Source organism: Antechinus flavipes, chromosome 1, assembly GCF_016432865.1.
Source record: "Antechinus flavipes isolate AdamAnt ecotype Samford, QLD, Australia chromosome 1, AdamAnt_v2, whole genome shotgun sequence".
Classification (NCBI taxonomy): domain Eukaryota; kingdom Metazoa; phylum Chordata; class Mammalia; order Dasyuromorphia; family Dasyuridae; genus Antechinus; species Antechinus flavipes.
Genome location: NC_067398.1, coordinates 300,295,382 through 300,316,119, shown reverse-complemented (window position 1 = coordinate 300,316,119; position 20,738 = coordinate 300,295,382). Strand labels below are relative to the sequence as shown.

Genomic DNA, 20,738 nt, shown 5'->3' with positions numbered 1-20,738 from the left:
GTTATCACCTTGTTTCAAGTTGAGTTAACGCTAGGATTCCAACAACAAACAATAAGCACGAAGGGATGTTATTATATCTTTCACTGAATCATGAGATGATAACCTAATATGGTTGAATATTGCTCATGAAATCATGAAAATCTATTTTTCCTCTCCTAATACCATCTTCAAAGATGCCCTTGATTTATACATAGCTGACTTTCATATAGAGAGTTTTCTGTATTGCAAATATTTTTCCCCCTATTCATTCCTCTAATTTTTCCTACTTAGGTTCTGATTGTGTAAAAACTTAACATTTTATTCAGATAATTTTTTAATTGATTTTGTTTAGAATAGGTTTCATATTATCATAGTTTTCTCAAGTATTCTTCCTTTCCCTTTCTGAGAACCATTCCATGTAACACATAGTATTTTGTTTTAATTTTATTTTATTATTTTTTTTAAGTATTGCTTTTTATTTACAAGTTATATGCATGGGTAATTTTACAGCATTGACAATTGCCAACCTTTTGTTCCAATTTTTCCCCTCCTCCCCACCCCCTCCCCTAGATGGTAGGATGACAAATACATGTTAAATATATTAAAGTATAAATTAAATGCAAAATAAGTATACATGTTCAAACCGTTATTTTGCTGTACAAAAAGAATTGGCCTCTGAAATATTGTACAATTAGCCTGTGAAAGAAATAAAAAAATTCAGGTGGGCAGAAATATAGGGATTGGGAATTCTATGTAGTGGTTCATAGTCATCTCCCAGAGTTCTTTCGCTGGCTGTAGCTGGTTCAGTTCATTACTGCTCCATTAGAACTGATTGGGTTCATCTCATTGCTGAAGATGGCCAGGTCCATCAGAATTGATCATCATATAGTATTGTTGTTGAATATATAATGATCTCCTGGTCCTGCTCATTTCACTCAGCATCAGTTCATGTAAATCTCTCCAGGCCTTTCTGAAATCATCCTGTTGGTCATTTCTTACTGAACAATAATATTCCATAATATTCATATACCACAATTTATTCAGCCATTCTCCAATCGATGGGTATCTACTCAGTTTCCAGTTTCTGGCCACTACAAAGAGGGCTGCCACAAACATTTTGGCACATACAGGTCCCTTTCCCTTCTTTAGCATCTCTTTGGGATATAAGCCCAGTAGTAACACTACTGGATCAAAGGGTATGCACAGTTTGGTAACTTTTTGAGCATAGTTCCAAATTGCTCTCCAGAATGGTTGGATGTATTTACAATTCCACCAACAATGTGTTAGTGTCCCTGTTTTCCTACATCCCCTCCAACATTCCGCATTATCTTTCCCTGTCATTCTTGCCAGTCTGACAGGTAACACATAGTATTTTTAGAGGGGAAAAAATCAGCACAACTACTTAAACACATTAAAAATGAATTAGGAGTATCTTCATATCTTATTTGAATCCTGCTCTAGCATTATAATTTTGTCATATTTTCTTTTGAATTTTTTGGTATTCTTTTAGTTTACATTGTTGTATATTGTTTTCTTGCTTCTGCATAATTTCATATAGATTTTTCTATGCTTCTCTGTATTTATCACATACATCATCTTTTACATCATAGTAATATTCCATTATGTGAAGGTGCCATAGTTTATTTATTTAATCATTCCCCAATTGATGGACATCTTTGCTTCTAGTTCTTAAGTTATCAAATATTATGCTATAAATGCTATAAATATTGTAGAGTATATGGGAATTTTCTTCTTATTGATAACTTTCTGTGGGTATAAATGAGTATATAAATTTTAATCACTTTTTTTTCATAATTCCAAATTGCTTTCCAAAATGGTTGTATCATTCATAGCTCTAGCAACAATTGTATCAGTGTGCCTATCTTTCCATAATCTCCACTGCCCAACATTGATTATCGCTATTTTTGTCATTTTTGCCAATTATCAGGTGTGAGGCAAAATCCCCAGGTTATTTTGACTAGTGTTTTCTTTGTGAATATTTTGCTATTCTTTTGAGAATTGTTTATTTATAAGATTTGGGGAAAGACTACTTCTCTTATATATGTATTTATTAATTGTTGATATGTTTTGGCCTCTTGCCTAACCCCATCCCTGATTGCCTGCCTCTGTTCTATATCCTCTTCATCTGTTCTATATTCTCCTCAGGTTATCTTTTTCCTCATTTTTCTCAATATATTCTCTTTGGATCCATGATCTCCCATTCCCCTCAGATGCCAGTTACTCCCCCAAGATTTTAAATTTCCTTCCTCTTGAGGTAAGACGTGTAGAATTTTCAAGCACAAAATTTCCCAGGTCAAACCCAATGCAAGATCCTTTTCTCTCTTCACAGACCATCTTTGGAGTATTCATCATTTAACCCCCTTTCACCAACATATTAAAGTCTTCTTCCTTTCTTGTCCTTCCCTTTTCTCCTCATCCATTCCTTCACAACTTCTTTTTCTGAGGCCTCAGAAGTCATTTTCCTCCTACTCATTGTTAGTCCTTGATTTGATCCTAGCATATCACAGTTCTCTTCAGCTTCCTGTTCACTTCTTTCCCCTCTTTCGTGTGTGGTTTCAAGAAAGAACATTGATTCACCTTCTGGCAGGGTTGTGGCGGAGTTCTTCCTATAATACCCCAGGGCCACCTCTGTTACTTTCTTGTATACATTTAGATAAACATTTTTTACTGGTTTCTTCTCTCTTATCCCTGATAAGCTACATTCATTCCTCCTGTGTCTATTGTTTGCAGTGTTTGAAAAGCAAATAAGATCTAGTTTTAGTTTTCTTTTTAAAAATATTTCAGGCAGCTTTTAACTACTGAATGTCCATCTTTTTCATGTATGATTATGTTCAGATTTGCAGAGTAGGTGACCCTGAGCATCCTGAGCTTTGCTCTTTAGAACACATTATTCCATTCCCCACTATGTCTTATGGTGGGTGCAGAATAGTCTTGTGTTATCAAAATTTATTTTCTTTTGGATTTGAAGGTCTTTCTCCTGATGTCTTGAAGAATTTGTTTCTAAATTTAATTTTAATTGTTTAATTTAGCTACTATACATTTTTAGTTTATTGCATTGACTTTGTTATTTTCCTGAAGATGATCTGTGAATCCTTTCACTTGGTATTTCATTTTCTGTGTTTAGAATTTCTGGAAAGTTCTTTTGTGTTATTTTTATTACTCTTATTTTCTATTATTTCCTTAACATCCAGTATGATGGTAAGGTTTATTATCTTGTGTTTTTTTTGGAAGATCTCTGATCCCTAGGTTGTTTCTGTACATTCTGTCTTTCAGATCAGTATTTTTGCTTGCTTAATGAGCATATTTTCTTTTAATTTTTTTTTCCTTTTCCTTTAAATTATCTTTCTTTATATTTGCATTCTTTTTTTTTTTTTTTTTGTTTCTTTGGTGAGACATGTATTGCAGATTCCAGTTTTTTTTTTTTTTCAGTTTTGCTAATTATTTTTGAATGCAGGCCATAAATTCTGTTCTCATAATTCTCATTTCTCTTTTAAACCATTCAGGAATAGTGTGTTCTAGTTCCATGTTTTCTTTATATTTCACAGGATGCTCTGTTTTATCGAATACTAAATAATTTTTTATCTTATAATATTCATGAATACCTGAATTCATTTACTAGATCTGGAGGCCATATTTCCTTTTGTTAGTTATGGGAGACACATTCCCATATATTTGAGTTCTCTCTGTGAGTTCATGTGGTAGGTTAACTAATGCCAAAAATATATTCATCCACAATGTAGAAATTATAGAGGTTAAAAACCTAAGTTTAATTTTTGTGCCCAACCATAGGTTCAGATCTCAAAAGATAACCTGAACTTTGAATGAGGTTTCTTTTAGTAAAAATTATATCAGAATGACAGAAGTTATTCATTTACATATTGTTTGTTTGTTTTTTTTTTAATAATTTTTTATTGATAGAACGCATGCCAGGGTAATTTTTTTACAGCATTATCCCTTGCATTCATTTCTGTTCCGATTTTTCCCCTCCCTCCCTCCACCCCTTCCCCCAGATGGCAAGAGTCCTTTACATGTTGAATGGGTTGCAGTATATCCTAGATACAATATATGTGTGCAGAACCAAACAGTTTTCTTGTTGCACAGGGAGAATTGAATTCAGAAGGTATAAATAACCCGGGAGGAAAAACATAAATGCAAGCAGTTTATATTCATTTTCAGTGTTCTTTCTCTGGGTGTAGCTGCTTCTGTCCATCTTTGATCAATTAAGGCTCTCTTTATCAAAGAGGTCCACTTCCATCAGAATACATCCTCAAACAGTATCATTGTTGGGGTATCTAATGATCTCCTGGTTCTGCTCATTTCACTCAGCATCAGTTCATGCAAGTCTCGCCAGTCCTCTCTGTATTCATCCTGCTGGTCGTTCCTTACAGAACAATAATATTCCATAACGTTCATATACCACAATTTACTCAACCATTCTCCAATTGATGGACATCCTTTAATTTTCCAGCTTCTAGCCACTACAAACAGGGCTGCCACAAACATTTTGGCACATACAGGTCCCTTTCCTTTCTTTAGTATCTCTTTGGGGTATAAGCCCAGTAGAAACAATGCTGGATCAAAGGGTATGCACAGCTTGATAACTTTTTGAGCATAGTTCCAAATTGCTCTCCAGAATGGCTGGATGTGTTCACAATTCCACCAACAATGTATCAGTGTCCCTGTTTTCGCACATCCCCTCCAACATTCCCCATTATCTTTCCCTGTCATTCTAGCCAATCTGACAGGTGTGTAGTGGTATCTCAGAGTTGTCTTAATTTGCATTTCTCTGATTAATAATGATTTGGAGCATATTTTCATATGTCTATAAATAGTTTCAATTTCTTCGTCTGAGAATTGTCTGTTCATATCCTTTGACCATTTATCAATTGGAGAATGGTTTGATTTCTTATAGATTAGGGTCAGTTCTCTATATATTTTGGAAATGAGGCCTTTATCAGAACCTTTGATTGTATCATTTACATATTGTAATCTTATACATTCCTCTTTGGAGATAAATGTTAAAGAAAATATAGCTACATTAATTCCATACTTCAGTGTAATAAAAGTTGAAAAAATTTAATTAAACACAATCATAATCTCATATATCCCCCACAGAAACAAATGTTGTCAAACAATATAGGTAGTCTTAAGTCAGGTTATAGATTAAACTACATTTGAAAGGTTCCCAACAATGAGATGACTGATGCCAGTTCCAGTGATCTTGTGATGAAGAGCCATCTACACCCAGAGAGAGGACTGGAAACTGAATGTGGATCACAACATAACAGTCTCACTTTTTTTGTTGTTTTTGTTGTTTTCTTACTCATTTACTTTCCTTTTTGATCTGATTTTTCTTGTGCAACAAGAGAATTGTATAAATATGTTTACATAATCAATGTTATTGGATTTAACATATTTTGACATGTATAACATATATTGGATTGCTTGCCATCTAGGGAAAGGGGTGGGGGAAGGAAGGGAAAATCTGAAACACAAGGTTCAAGGATCAATGTTGAAAAATTATTCATGCATATGTTTTGAAAATAAAATGCTTGAGAGAAAGAGAAAGGAGGGAGAGAGAGACACAGAGAAGAAAGGAGAGACAGAATGAGAGAAAGCGGGAGAGACAGAATGAGAGGAGGGAGGGAAGGAGGGAAAGGGAGAGAGGAAAGGGTTCCCAAACAGGCTAATTGAAGAGGAAGATTTATAAATCACCAAGATAACCAAGAAGACTGGATCTGGTGCAAAATCCTTCTTAGGTCACTTAACCTGACTAATCTAATTAAATTCTTTTGATCCCCTTTGACTTCTGTCCAAGAAATATCAGTCTCCCCTTATTTCAGATTTTGGTCAGATAAAGTTAATATTATGACAGACTTAGTTGATCAAAATTTGCAAGATGAATGGTTCAGAGTCCTGAAAAATAAAAGAAAAATTTTATAAAGTCACATAACATGTTAATGTTTTCTCAAGGTCTTTGCATTTTCTTCTTTCCTTCTTTAGTAATTTCAGTCTTTCCTTCCCCAGTTTTTCTCTTTTTAGTTTTTACTCTGGCCTCTCTGATAGTGGTTTCCTTGGGGACTGCATCTCAGAGCATCTTGGCCTCCTCCTATGCTGGGCAATTTATAATTCAACAACAAAGGTGGTTGTCCTTTGTGTCCCAAGTGACTTATTTGGCCAGAACTGGAAACCTTACTTCCCTTTCCCTACACACACACACAACACTCCCCCCTCCCCCCCCACACACACACCCCTACCTCACTTCCCTTTCCCTACACACATAAACACACACACACCTTACTTCCCTTTCCCTACACACACACACACACACACACACACACACACACACACACGTCCTGTCCCTCTTCTTTTCCTTTGTACTGATGTTATTGTCTGGAGTTGTCCAAAGAAACAGTGCTCTTCTGATAACTACAAGGTTGTTTGCCTCCTGCAGCAATACTTTAGGAATGTCCATTCTGGCAGTTGAGGGCTTTACAATACTGGTAGTGCTAGAATTGTGCTAGAATTGTGCTAGAATTTTACAGCCTGGAGGTGAAGTCGCTATAGCACTGGAAAAGAGGAGTGAATTTATTGTAAACCTTTGTATCCTCAGATCTGCTAATGACTGCAGGTAATTTGGGAGATAGGAGAGAAATACTCGGTGAGCTTAGAATCAAGAAGCTAAAATTCATGAGTTTCTTGTTTTTACCTTTATTTTGGATTCTGGAGGTCCTAGACCAGCGGTTCTTAAAGGATGGTACAGAGCAGGGGTCCTCAAACTGCGAGCCAGATGCAGCAGCTGAGGACATTTATCTCCCTCACCCAGGGCTATGAAGTTTATTTAAAGGCCCACAAAACAAAGTTTTTGTTTTTACTGTAGTCTGGCCCTCCAACAGTCTGAGGGACAGTGAACTGGCCCCCTATTTAAAAAGTTTGAGGACCCTGGTCTAGAGAATTCTGGGGATCTCTGAAACCCTATTAGAAGGTCTACAAATTCAAAAATAATTTTTATTTCCAATATGGTAAATGTCTACAAATATAATCTAGATAAACAAAAACCGCTTTGGAGAGATCCTCAATTTTTAATAGGATAAAGATACTGAAAACAAAAGTTTGAGAACCACTGTTCTAGACCTAGCATAGAGACAACTGAAGTTGCTTTTTCTTTAGTGCATAATTTCTCTGTAGGAGGAGCTTTTTGGAGGAGAGCCAGGGGGTCAGAGAGAAAGTCTAGTACTTCATCTTGTTGTTCGTGGGAAAGATTGTTCTTTTTAAATGCATGAAATAAAATGCATAAGCATATAAAGGAAATCAGTTTTATTGCTGAGTGTTTTTTATCTTATTTTTAAATTAAATAATATTTTTCCCTCAGTTACAATAAAAATTTTTTTAGCATTCATTTTTACAGGATTTTGAGCTCCAAATTTTTTTCCTCACCCTCCCTTCTTCCAAAGATGGTAGGCAGTTTGATATAGTTTATATACCTATGATACCAGTAAAACATATTTCCATATTGGTCACAGTTGTGAAAGAAAAAACATATTAAAAAGGAAAAAATGAGAAAAAAAATACTATTAGTGAAAACAATGTGCCTTTCTCTGCATTCAAAATCTATGGGTTCTTTAGCTGGATGTGGATAACATTTTCCTTCCTGAGTCCTTTGTACTTATCTTGGATTATTGTGTTACTGAAGAGGGCTGAGTCATTCATAGTTGATTATCATGCAGTGTTGCTGATACTGTGTATTACGTTTTCCTGATTCTACTCATTTCACTTTGTATTAGAGTTCATACAGGTCTTTGCAGGCTTTTCTGAAGTCATTAGTGTATTCCATTACATTCATATGCCACAGTTTGTTCAGCTATTCCCCAGTTGATGGGCATTCCTTCAATTTCCAATCCTTTGCCATCATGAAGAAAATAGCTACTAAGAATATTTTGCACAAATAGGTTCTCTCTTCTTTTTTATGATTTTTTCAGGATGTGTGGTATTATTGGACAAAGAGTAAGCACAATTTGGTTTCCCTTTGGGCATAGTTCCAAATTGCTTTCCAGAATAATTGGATCAGTTAATAACTCCACTTACAGTACAGTGTCCCGATTTTCCTACTTCCCTCCAACAGTTTTCATTTTCCTTTTTCATCATATTAGCAGAAACGAACTGTATTGAAAAACCACTATTGGAGGCTTTTTTTAAGTTCATATGACTGAAAGTTATGAACTCCAATGTAGAAAGTGGTGAACTGAATTTTGGAGGAAATAGAGGAGTCAAAGCAATAGAGATAAGAAGGGGAGTGCATTTCAGGTATGGATTGTGGGATAGTTAGGGCAAAGGCATAGGAAATAGAAAGAGCAGCACTGTGTGTGAGGAATAGTCATCCTGGCTAGATTGCAGTATGGTGGAGAGGGAGTGATGTTGAAAGGGAGCATCAGTAATGAAAAGATATTGTGACTTCACAACATTTTATGCCTGTGCTATTGCAAAAGCTTGCTTTGTTGGTCTCCTTGCCTCTTTGCACTCCATTCCAGTTCATCCTCCACTCACCTGTCAGTTTGAGCAAGTTTACTGTCATCTTCCTGAAACACTCTTGCTCTGCATCTCTGCTTCCTAATTTCCCTGGCTTCTTTTAAGGCATATCTAAGGTCTCACCTTTGCAAGAAACCTTTCCAGATTCTCCTTAAAGTTTGGGACTTCTCTTTGTGGATTATTTTAAAATAATTCTGTAGTCTTGTTTGCAAGCTGTCTCTCATTAAACTGAGCTCCTTAACATTGTCATTTGCTTCTTTGTATTTTGAGTGTATACATAGCATATTATATATTTAGTAGAGTGCTAGTTGACCTATACTGAATTAAAAACTCAGCACTTTATAGTGCTAGAGAACTAGCTAGAGAATAAAGCTAGAGAACTGTTGAGGAGCAGAAAGAGACCAATGTTTTAGGAAAATTGCTTCAGCAGCTGTTTGTGTGTACATGCATGTGTTTATTCTATTTTAATATAATAGAATGTTATATGCTGGTGTTTGGTGTTGTGGGTTTCTTTTAAAATAGGAAAGCGTGGATTCTCCCAATTTTTGATGTATTACTTGTTCAGTTTACTTATTAGATGGAAAATTCCTAAAGAATATTAATATTTACTAATAAAATTTTCATGGTTTTGTTGAATTTATACTATTTTCTCTTTTAATGACTTAAATCTGTAAACTTGAAAGTATAAAAAAATCACTGTTGTATGTGCAGTCAAAAATTTTCCCTCATAGGCACATATATTAACCCAGTGCTTTGGAGTTAAATGTTACAAGATGGAATGCTCCTTTACGTTGTCTTTTAGTGGAAGAAATCAAAACCAATAAATTGATAGACCAATTTGATTGATATGGGCAATTACATAATCTTGAGCTTGTTGATCTGGACCATGTTTATTGTTAAGCTGAAATACTAAATGAGTGATTACTAAACTGTCTGTAGCTACCCTTGTTTTCTTTACTGAGGATGTTTTCAAAGTAGAATTTTTGATCGACAACTCCTGAGTTTATTAGCATGTATTTTTGTGATCCTTGCATTTTAAATTTATGCATAGTATTGAAGCTTCCCGACTTGGAGAAATGATCAAAGTTTTCTTTGATATATTTGATATATTTTCATTGTGATTAATCATTATTTTTTAGATAAAAAGTCACAAATTTGGATTTTGAATTCCAGGTTTTATAATCTTACTATAAAGTGTGGGTATCCTAAATGCTGGATTTTCATATTTTCTGATGTTGAAATATATACATACATACACACACACACACACACACACTCATATATAATTTATGGTAAAAGTGGAACCAGTGGGGCAGCTAGATGGTTCAAAGGATAGAGCACTGGCCCTGGAATCAAGAGGATTTAGGCATCTAGCAATGCACTAATATATATTTGTAGTCCTAAAATATATATTAACATTTAAATCTGAAAAAGAAATTTCCTTCTAAAATTAGAGGAAGCATTATTGTTTAGGGAATAAACAAGTTAAGGGGAAAAAAAAGGCAAACTGGGAAGTTCTTCTTTTGAACATTATATCTAAAAGTTTAATATGCATGTGATGTAGTTATAGATGGAGGATGGATGTGAAATTATGAGTATATTATTTTGAGACACAATGAAATTCAAATGTTTGATTCATGAGGTGGTTCAAATGCATTAATTTGTATGTGTGTGTTCTGAGGTCTTTTCCCTCAGAGAGACAGCCCCAGCTCTGGATCTGTGATTCTGTTTGATTCTCTTTAGGATTATTTTCACAGAGGTGGAACCGTATTTATACTTTATAGACTTCAATATTTCAAAGCAGCCTAGTTTGATTAGCATGGATACTCCCTTGCCAGTGTAGTTTTCCTTCTGTGCCATACTGGACAAACCATATGAATTGATGTAATCTTGCTTATTTATCAACTGGCCCCCACTTTCTGGTGATACACCCATTTTCCCAGTTTTAGATGGGTGGGTCAGTGTCAAAGACCTTTGTCGGGTCATTACTTAAAACTGTTCCAGCTTGAAGGTGTACCAGCTTGTGCTCTATTTGGGGAACAAGGATTACCTCCATACCAAAAAGAAACATTAGCATAGGACTTTTGTAGAGGACTTCTAATTGAGGAAGTTCTAAAACTATATGTTCTTACTCCACTGACAATGAGGATGACAGTATCCAGAGCTATTTCCTCCTAGTATGGTTTTCAATTCAGAGAATAGAGCAGCTGGGAACATTCTAATATCTGAAGAAATCTCTGGAAAACTTGTTACTTAGAATCCATTGGAATAAATTGTGGCATTACTATTTGGCCAAGTATCTAGTGCTTGCATTAACCAGGTTGAGGTTTAGTAGATGGGAACATATGGAACATTAAATCAGAAGATTTAGGTTAGACCTTTGATTCTTCTGCCTTTAGGACCAATATGACCCTGTGAAGGTTACTTTATTCTTAATATCACTTTGCTTATTTTTTAAACTAAGGGACTGGACTGTGGAACCTCTAATCAAAGTCTTTTGTGTTGTCTGTTGAGGAATTCCATGCTTAGTGAGGAATTGTGTTTAAACACGCAGGTGTAGCAAAGCTATCTGAGACACACAAGTCAGTAGTGTTATTGCTGGAATAATATTATAGCTGAATATAAAGAATAAAGCCTTTTCTTTTTTCCTTCCTTTTAGATATTTGTATCATGTTTTGACCAAAAACACCACAGTAACAGAACAAAATCGCAATTTGCTTGTGGAGACTATACGTTCCATCACGGAGATTCTTATTTGGGGGGATCAGAATGACAGCTCTGTATTCGAGTAAGAATTTTGACTTTTTGTTTCTTTTGAATATTTTTCAAAATTTACACAATACATTGTCCCTAGGGATATCAGGAGTTAGGTCTAGATTTTCTTTGTATATTTGCATGTATATATGCATATACATATAGCATGTACATATTGCTCATGTCATTGTTGTTATAATATAAAGATTTAATATGTAAATTTAAAAAGAGCATATCAAAAATTTAAAACTGTTGCCCCTTCAGAAATCTCAGTATAGTCATGGATAATTTTATTTCCTAAACAATGTCTGATGATCTTTTCGAAGGTGTGAGAAAATCCTCTTCCACTTAGATTTAAAATGAAACTAATTTGAATGCTATCTTTAAGAGAAATAAGGATAGTCTGAAAAATTTTATATGCTTACCAAGCTCTTTAGTTAAATGAGAAAGGCAAAATTACACTTGTAAAATCCTAATCTACATCCCTTTAAAATGCTACCAGTTTGATAGTGATGTTAGGTGCTAAGAGAAAAATATTATATATTCAAAAGAAATTGTTTAGGATCTTTAAAAAGAACTTGGAAAAAGTTATTCTTTGTGGAAAGATTGTTAAAGAAAGGATTATAACAACTAAATTTTCTCATCTTAGGAGAATACAAATGTAAGAATAAACTAATAAATAATGATTTATATGATCTGAAGAGAAGTGAGAATGTAGGCTTCTTGACTTTCTGTCTGAACTTTTCTGTTCTCAGTAAACAAATATTCAGATAATTTTAGATTAATTGAAAAATATTTTTAATCAATCTTCAATCTTGAAAATTTTATCTAAAGATCAGTTAGTAACACTAGACAAATACTGAAACCTAGACAAATATTAAAGCAAAATATTAAGTAGATGAATTTAAGTGGAAAATAGTATTTATTGGTTTTATAATTGTAAATGATTTCACACTTGTATAGCAGGTAAAGTGAGTACATTTCCTATTCTGTCAAGTTGTACTTCAATTCTTCTTAGAATAGATGATTTATTTCCATGTCCTTTATAGTGGGGTGCATTTTATTGAATTTTTAAGCACCTGTTCCTTAAATGCTCACTACTGCAAAATTGAAGAACTTTTCAAATGATATTTCTCTCCCTTATGCAGGAAGACATTTTTCTTCATTTTGAACTCATAGTTGGGGTTTTAATCATAATCATCTACTGTGTACTGTGAAGTATATATGATTTGAAATGAAGAGTGTGAATATGAAAAATGAATCACTAACTCTCTTAATTATATCCTAGCTTTTTCCTGGAGAAGAATATGTTTGTTTTCTTCTTGAACATTCTGCGTCAGAAATCTGGTCGTTATGTCTGTGTTCAGCTGCTACAAACCTTGAACATCCTTTTTGAAAATATCAGTCATGAGACCTCACTTTGTAAGATTGCTTTTTTTTTTTTTTTTAAACCATTTGCCTATTTGTGAAGCTATTTACATCTGTGGCTTGTAATTTAAAATAGATTATCAGTAAAATAAGACAATTGTTTGGCTATTTCTGAATGATTATTTTTCATTCTATTTAAATATCTATCTGCAGAAACCTTCAGTTGTAAGGATGTTGACTAGTGAATTCTATATGAATGTAAGTTGACTTGGTAATATAGATAATCCCCAACTCATAAATGAATTATTTTTACAAAATACAAAGATGACCTTAAAAGTGATCAAAGGGATGGTGGTACCATTAAGAAAAAAAGGAAAGTTGGGAAGAGAGGTATGTTTTGGAAGAAAGACATTCTCAGTTTAAGGTGCCAGTAAGATATCCGATTATAATTGCCAGCAGGCAGTTTCAAATAGAGGACTGGAGCTCAGGAAAAGAGTTGGAGCTGGCTAAAACCATGCAAATGTTTCATCTTCATAGAGGTATTAACTTATGCAATGAGAATAAAATCAATCTTCAAGGAAATCTTCAAAAAAACTACCTTCCTCTCCCACCCCACCAGGCATCAGTTTTCAAAACCAATTATCTTAGGCAACAGTATTTCTATTTGCGGTTTCCATTATTAGCATTGCAATGATACTGTTTTCTATTAGTTTTCTTTACAAAAAAATTTCAGCTATATTATCAAATAAACTTTGCAATCATCTTTGAATTTTCTATTTCTTGGCCTTTGGTCCAGTCAATTGTCAAGTTTTATCAGTAACTCTTGAATCTTTTGAATGTATTCCTTCCTTTCCATGCATACAATTAATGCCTTAATTTAGGTTCTTTATTACCTCCTGGCTGGGCTTTTGAGGCCTAACTGATATCCCTCTGAGCTGCAAGTTAGTTTTTTAAAAAATTTTTTTTTAAATTTAAATTAAAAACAAACAAACAAACAACAGGTCTAGTCTTGTTCTCATACTCTGAAAGTTCCTTTCCCTATAGGATAGAATATATGATCCTTAGCATGGCATTCAAGACCACTTATAGTCTGGCTCCAAGAAGACTTCAGAGCAGGAGATTAGTGTCCTGAAGTAAATAGTAAGAATAGGAAAAGCAAGAAGGAGGAAAGAAGCCTGTGAAGGGGCAGGGGATTTTGTGTGTTTGTGTACATATGAAAAAGAAATACTGCTTCAGACAGTGTATGGTGGAAGAGTAAAAATACATGATGTGTCTCCTTATCCTTCTGAGAAGGAAGTAAAAGAGACCAGTCATAGAATTGTAAGCTAGTCAAACCCTTGCATGAACAAGAATCCCCCTACAACATACTTGACAAGCAGTTATTTCCAGCTTTGCTTGAGGGCCTCTCCTGAAATGGAGAGAGAAGTGACGGTGTTTTATGCTGGCCACAGCTTGTCTGGGATGCCTCAGAGTAGGTAGTGTCTGTCACTAATTTTGTATGAGTGGGACAGTCGCAAGTTCAGGAATTTTTAATTTCTTCATTTTGTCTCTGGTTTTGAGAGATATCCAGTAGCCTTAATAAAGTGGCCTGCCCAAAATGTTAATAGTTTTATGGGTCCCCTGGCTGATATTGGGGTTTGTTGGATTTTATTCTAAGGTAAACAGAGAGCTGGATCTTTTAAAAAATGTACAGTCTATGAGGACAGATAAATATAAATATGTAAGTTGTTAAAAATTACCTTTGAATCAGGAGCTTTACTTCATTCTTATTAGTTATGTTAATAGCTTGTGCTCACCTGACTCCCTCCTTCCTTTAGAAAAAGAGCACAGTCTAACTTGATGACATTAGTAAACATGAAAAACATCACTAAATTATAGTTTCCTTAGTCCTAAAGTGAGTCTTATTTAGAAATCCGTGTTGGTAAATAGTAATGGGAAGCCTCAAAACTATATAAACCCTCCTTGGTCTTTCACCTCCTTTTATTAATTTGCTTCTCTTTACAAAGTTTTATACTTGAATTGGGAAAGATTTCAAGATAAATAAGACAGTTCTATTCCTAATTGATGTTTATAATCTAATTGAGAAGCATACAGTCCATTCACAAATACCTATAATACAAAATAGACCATAGTGGTGGTTGAAAGAGTTACAAAGTGCTTTGCATTAGAAAGCATTGGACATGTATGGAGAATAATGAGTAATCCTTAAATTTAGATTTTATATATTTGTAAAGTTTATTAAAATTTAGTACAATATTAAGGCGTTTTTAAAAATGGTTATGCCAGTTATACCCAAGAAAGTGAAGAATATAATTCATAAACCCTGGACAATTTGGTGCTCATATACAATTTCATATTTGTGAAAATGCCAGCATATCTTCACTACTATTTATCACTTCTATCTCCCCTCTCTCCCTTCTCTCAGCTAAGGTTTTTTTTTTTTTCATTGTAGATACTTTATTTGATTTTGGTGGAAGACATTCAGATTTGTTAGAGAGTTGATCTTGCATAAGTTCTGAATAGTAGGATCTAAGAAATAAAATTGTTTAAAATGTTAAAACTTGTACTTGTTTTGTACCTAAAATGGAGATGCTTACTAATACTACTGTGGTAAGCTTGTTTCAGAATATTTATTTAACATCTCAGTTTCCAGTATGAATTAACACATAGTTTTTGGCTTTTTTGTTCCCAGATTATTTACTCTCTAATAACTATGTAAATTCTATCATTGTCCATAAATTTGACTTTTCTGATGAGGAGATTATGGCATATTATATATCATTCTTGAAAACACTTTCATTGAAACTCAACAATCACACTGTTCATTTCTTTTACAATGAGGTAAGTGGTAATTATTGAAACAATTTTTTGAAAGCTAAATTATGAATAAATGTATACGTATATGTATGTGTACATATACTATATAGGCCGATATATATGTATATATATATATATACACTATATAGGCCGATATATATGTACATATATATCGGCCTATATAGTATAATATTCTAGATATGTATCTATTTTAAAAAGTATGTCACCTACTTTAAGTAGTCTGCAGTAGTTCACTATTGGCATGGGTAATCCAAAAGTAATCCAAAAGTAATTTTTTGTTTTTATTTGGTTTTTGCAGTAGATTTACCTTTCTTATTTTAATGTCAAAATTAGTTTGGGATCGTTGAACACATTATGATTGATTGTGAGAAGTACCTAAAAGTATATTAGATGAGGAACAGTCTTCTTGGGATTTAAAATTTGCTAGGTATTAGCCCTAATTATGCAAGGAAAAGTAATTTGAGGATCAGACTGTTAATAGTCTCTGCGAATTTATAAGAAATGAAAGTATGGCAAATTGAGCCTTATTTTTTCCCCTTATCAGCATAGAGTGGACTCATATATAGATTATAAAAGACAGAATCTTTTCTATACATGCATGATACCTAGATATGTGAAGCTATGGAGGTGGAGCATAGTTTACTGCAAGCCATAATAGGATCAGAACATCTGAATACACAGTTATCTGTAGGTCTCTCTGGTTCTCACAGATTTAAAGTAAATCACTTTATTCCCAAATTTATTGTGAAGAATATCAATTCAAAGGTGTGGCTTATTTTGCTAATTCAGAATATATATTAATCGAACGCTTGCTATATACAAAGTTTTGTACTAGGCTTAGAAGAGATAGAAGTAAATAAAGCATGATCTCTGGCCCTAAGGATTTGCATTCTAGTATTGTTCTAGACTGTACTTAAAAGTTATGTATATATGAAACATTTTGGCTTTTACTTGACCTCCTTCTTCTATATGAAGGAACTGTGGTGGGATTAAAAATGACCACAAGAGGGCAGGGAGGTCATTGTTAATGCTTTTCAAGTTTTTTTTTTTTTTTTTTTTCTCTTCCCCTCCCCACCTAGATTTGGATCCTATAAGAGATAGGGTGTAACTACTTCATTGATAGTGTTTTCTTTTTTGAGTTATTGAGTTACTGGGATGGGGAAAATTCTTAAAGTTTTGTAATTTGTTTTTCATGGCATTTATGTTGTAGCACACAAATGACTTTGCCCTATACACAGAAGCCATCAAATTTTTTAATCACCCCGAAAGCATGGTCAGGATTGCTGTAAGAACCATAACTTTAAATGTTTATAAAGGTAAGATGTCATGTATTTGGTCATATAGTTATTGCTTCCTAGCTTAGTAGTGGATTCTAACTCATGGTTTTGTGCATTTGTTCATTTTGAGGTTCAACTATTAGTTTTATTCTAAACTGAGAGCAGAAATCATGTACCTAAATGAAGTCTTTTTAAATTGATTTTTAATAATTACAACTTAACTAGCATCTCATGCATTTTTTCAACCCCATTTTTATGTACTATGCATAAGAATGGACAAATTAGATATATGGTACATTAGAAGTGATTATACTGAAAAAATTATATAAGAGTTTGAGTAGCTATTTAGTTGTAAGAGAAAGAAAGATTGAAATTAATTCTATTGTTTTTGCATATAAAATGTGAAAGACAGTGTTGCATGGTGGAATAGAGAGCCAAATTAAGAACCAGGAAGAATTGGATTCAAGTCCCACCTTTGATACAACTTAGCTATGTGACTTTAGGCAGGTCACTGAATCTATTAGTGCTAAAACAACTAAGAATATTAATTGCTAGGAAGGTGCTAGTCTGAATTAAGGAATCAACAAAATCACAGTCTGGTCCCTCTCCCTGTGTAAAATGTAGTGTTGAGTTATATGATCCTCTTTAATGTATAAAATCATTTTCATCTTCATGACCAGGAGAGGGCAGCATAATATTATTAGTGAGAATCTGCAGCATGCAACATTAATATACTCTTTCTCTTTCAAGATGTTGCAACATGTAGAATATTGCATCTAAGATTGAATAATAACTTTCTGTGTATCTTTATATACTGTTGCAAATACTGAGTTTATGTATATTAATTTCCCAAGCTGGAAAATGTCATCTCAGTGGCAAGCTTTTTGAGGCTTTATGCTCAGAGATATCATTTCAGTATGGTGGTATTATTTTTGCTTTTGTCAATAGAGGGTCACACTATTGTGATATAGTTAGGTCTGCATTTTTTCAAGAACCAAAGGTTTTGAACATTGCATGTTGGAAATTTTAATCTGATGTTCTAATTAAAGTTTGCACTAAAGTTTTTGTTTTAGAATGTATTAAATTTTAGAGCTTCTCCAATTAATGAATTTGAAAAATGCATTAGTTAATTCTGAGGTAGTAGTTTCTTGCTTTCTGGTTTGTACTTGTTCTTTTCTAACCTATATCTTTTAGTTTAGATGCTTCCTGCTTTAGCTATTTATCCCTTTGGGCGGATGTCTCACCATCCCAGTTCCTAATCCTGTTAACTGTTGTCTGTTTTTTGCCCTTCCTTCAATGATGATTCCTGTGTTCCTTATTGCAGTGTCATGTAAGTTATTAACCACTCTTGGTTTTCAGCATTCTTGCTTTATTCTTACATGTAAATAAAAAAATTTGCTTGATAATGCTTTCTGCTTTAGTCTTAACTAAACTTGCTACCTTTAGACTGATAGGGAAATAAGCCCTTTAATAAGTGCTATTAATATTCAATCAGATTAACTTGTCATGCTGATATAAAAATGCCATAATAATTTAAGGAAAAGTAGCTTAAGATCAACATTTTTAACCAACTCCCCCCAAAAATTTAGAATATTAATGCTAATTTTCTTTCCTTGAAATTTTCTGCAGAAAGTTGATTTCTTTTCTTTTGTAAACTTTCCTAGTGGATAATCAGGCCATGCTGCACTATATCAGAGATAAAACTGCAGTCCCTTATTTTTCCAATTTGGTCTGGTTTATTGGAAGTCATGTGATTGAATTGGATAATTGTGTCCAGACTGATGAAGAGTAAGTAACTTTTATCTGGTCCTTAATTAGCTGAAAGTATCACTTCTTGAACAATGTACTTTTCATTGGGAAATAGAGCAGATTACTACAAATGAGCATCCTTATTTAGTCATCAGTTGCATATACTTTAGTAATTCTCCTGCTAAAATACTATTCTCCAGGTTTCCGTTTTCTGTATCATTCCCAAAACTCCTGACAATAGTAATTTTTTGCTATACCAAAAATTATGCTGGGGAAGGAGGGAATAGTAAGAGAGAGGAGAAATTGAGTGTTTAAGGGACAATCCAATAGTTGCACCACCTTATACTTTATCTTCATTCCAGGGACATTAGATTCAAATTTGAAATAGTTATTTTTCTTTTACAGGCATAGGAATAGAGGAAAACTAAGTGACTTGGTAGCAGAACATCTTGACCATCTGCATTACCTTAATGACATCCTTATTATCAATTGTGAATTCCTAAATGATGTGCTCACAGACCACTTACTCAATAGGCTTTTTCTGCCTCTTTATGTATATTCACTGGTAAATCAAGACAAGGTGAGTTTGGAGCATAATGGAGGTATCATGACAAACATACTGGAAAAGCCAGCAGGTATTCAAAAAGGAACAGTTACTTGTTTTGGGCAGAGATCCAAGAATCCTAGCGCCTGATATAGGCTACAGAAATTAAGATCATTTCCCTTTTCTTTTTCTGTGATTATTCTTTTTATACTATAAACCAATTAATTCAAACAAATTATTGACACTAGAAAAAAAACTTGAAGCTTTTCTTTTTTGGGGGGGGAAGGGATGAAGGTTTTTATGTATTTCTCATTTGAGGTTTTGATTACTTGTAGCATACCTATATATCTGCAATAAGTATTTGATCTGGAGAAGATTCAGTAGAAGGAACAAATCTCTTAAGTAATAAAAATACAGTGCAAGTGTGAATACCCACTAATATTTTGAATAAGTACTGAGTGAATATCCTGACAAATGGCATGACAGCTCACCTCCTGCTTGATGTTGGTCTGGTTTTTGGTTATCTTTAAACATACTAAAGTTATCTTAACTATTTAAGATTTAGAGAATCCTTTTTAAAAATCAGTTCCAGGAGACCAGTATAATTTAAGAACTAGTCTGAAATCTTGGTCTCAGATTGAGATCAGTTTTAAATACAATCTAATTGCCTTGGGGGTCCATTTTATTACATATAGAACCTTACCAGAACTGATTAGCATTTTGGTCTTTTCTGGAATAAGAATGACTATGATCTATGTGAAGGAATCTCTAGGGCCAATTCTGATCTGGACCTTTGAAATTTGGATCTAATTAATTGGAGATGGTTGGAGGAGGAAGAAGTTGAAATAAAAGGATACTGGGAATTTGTTTCATTATGTTTCATTAGAAGAACAGGGGGAAAAATCCCAGCAGGGCACAAGATTTTAAGATATTATCTATAAATTATTTTTCTAAGTATACCTATACTTTTCCTTTAGGGAAATAAGACAGACAACAAATTAAAACTATTAAAGTACTAATCAAATCCAAGTGAAGCCAGTTTGAAAAAATGTCTACATTTTCTACCTAAAACATTCATCTTTGCTTCTTATACTTTGAAAGTTGCCTTACAGGAATTGGGCACCACAAGAGTCCTTTCTTGTAAGCCTGCTTTTCTACTAAGGCAGCTGTTTGAAATTAACATTCCAGAGAATTTAAGGAGAAAATTGAATGCTATTTTCTGAAGTCTTGGAGCTAAATTCTTTGTTAATGAAGATGATTTTAAGATGAAAAATGACCTAGTTGTAAAATAGTGTTAAGTGAAGTTCTATCAGTGATTTATTTTGTGAAGAACAGTTTTATATAAATGAGGGAGAGGCTAATGTAAAAAAAAAAAATTAATTATTTAGTGTTTATAAAACTAGAAAGTTTTAAAAACTATAAGTTTGCAATAATTACTTTACTTTAATAGACTCTTTTCTGTTTTCAGTGTTTGTATGACTTGCATATATTTTCTTCTCATCTCTTTCCCTATCATCCCTATCCCTTTTTTTTTCCCTCAGGGAGGAGAACGTCCAAAAATAAGCCTTCCAGTTTCTCTCTATCTTCTGTCACAGGTATGTTTGTTGGCTTTATTGTTTCACTGGAGTATGTCAAGATTTTCCAACTGATTAATTTTGAGTAATGCTTTGTAAGGAATCTTC

General features: G+C 33.6%; 1 protein-coding gene across 6 annotated transcripts in view; it reads left to right on the top strand.

Moving 5' to 3' along the window:
• The window catches only part of CLEC16A (C-type lectin domain containing 16A), a 217,043-nt gene that overhangs the window by 13,496 nt on the left and 182,809 nt on the right, over positions 1 to 20,738 (top strand). For all 6 annotated transcript variants that reach the window (XM_051963155.1, XM_051963146.1, XM_051963162.1 and 3 more), the window contains exons 2-8: positions 11,186 to 11,314; positions 12,569 to 12,702; positions 15,341 to 15,489; positions 16,697 to 16,802; positions 18,428 to 18,551; positions 18,918 to 19,092; positions 20,598 to 20,651. In XM_051963155.1, coding sequence (XP_051819115.1) covers positions 11,186 to 11,314; positions 12,569 to 12,702; positions 15,341 to 15,489; positions 16,697 to 16,802; positions 18,428 to 18,551; positions 18,918 to 19,092; positions 20,598 to 20,651 — 871 coding nt within the window. The remainder of the gene's footprint in view (positions 1 to 11,185; positions 11,315 to 12,568; positions 12,703 to 15,340; positions 15,490 to 16,696; positions 16,803 to 18,427; positions 18,552 to 18,917; positions 19,093 to 20,597; positions 20,652 to 20,738) is intronic.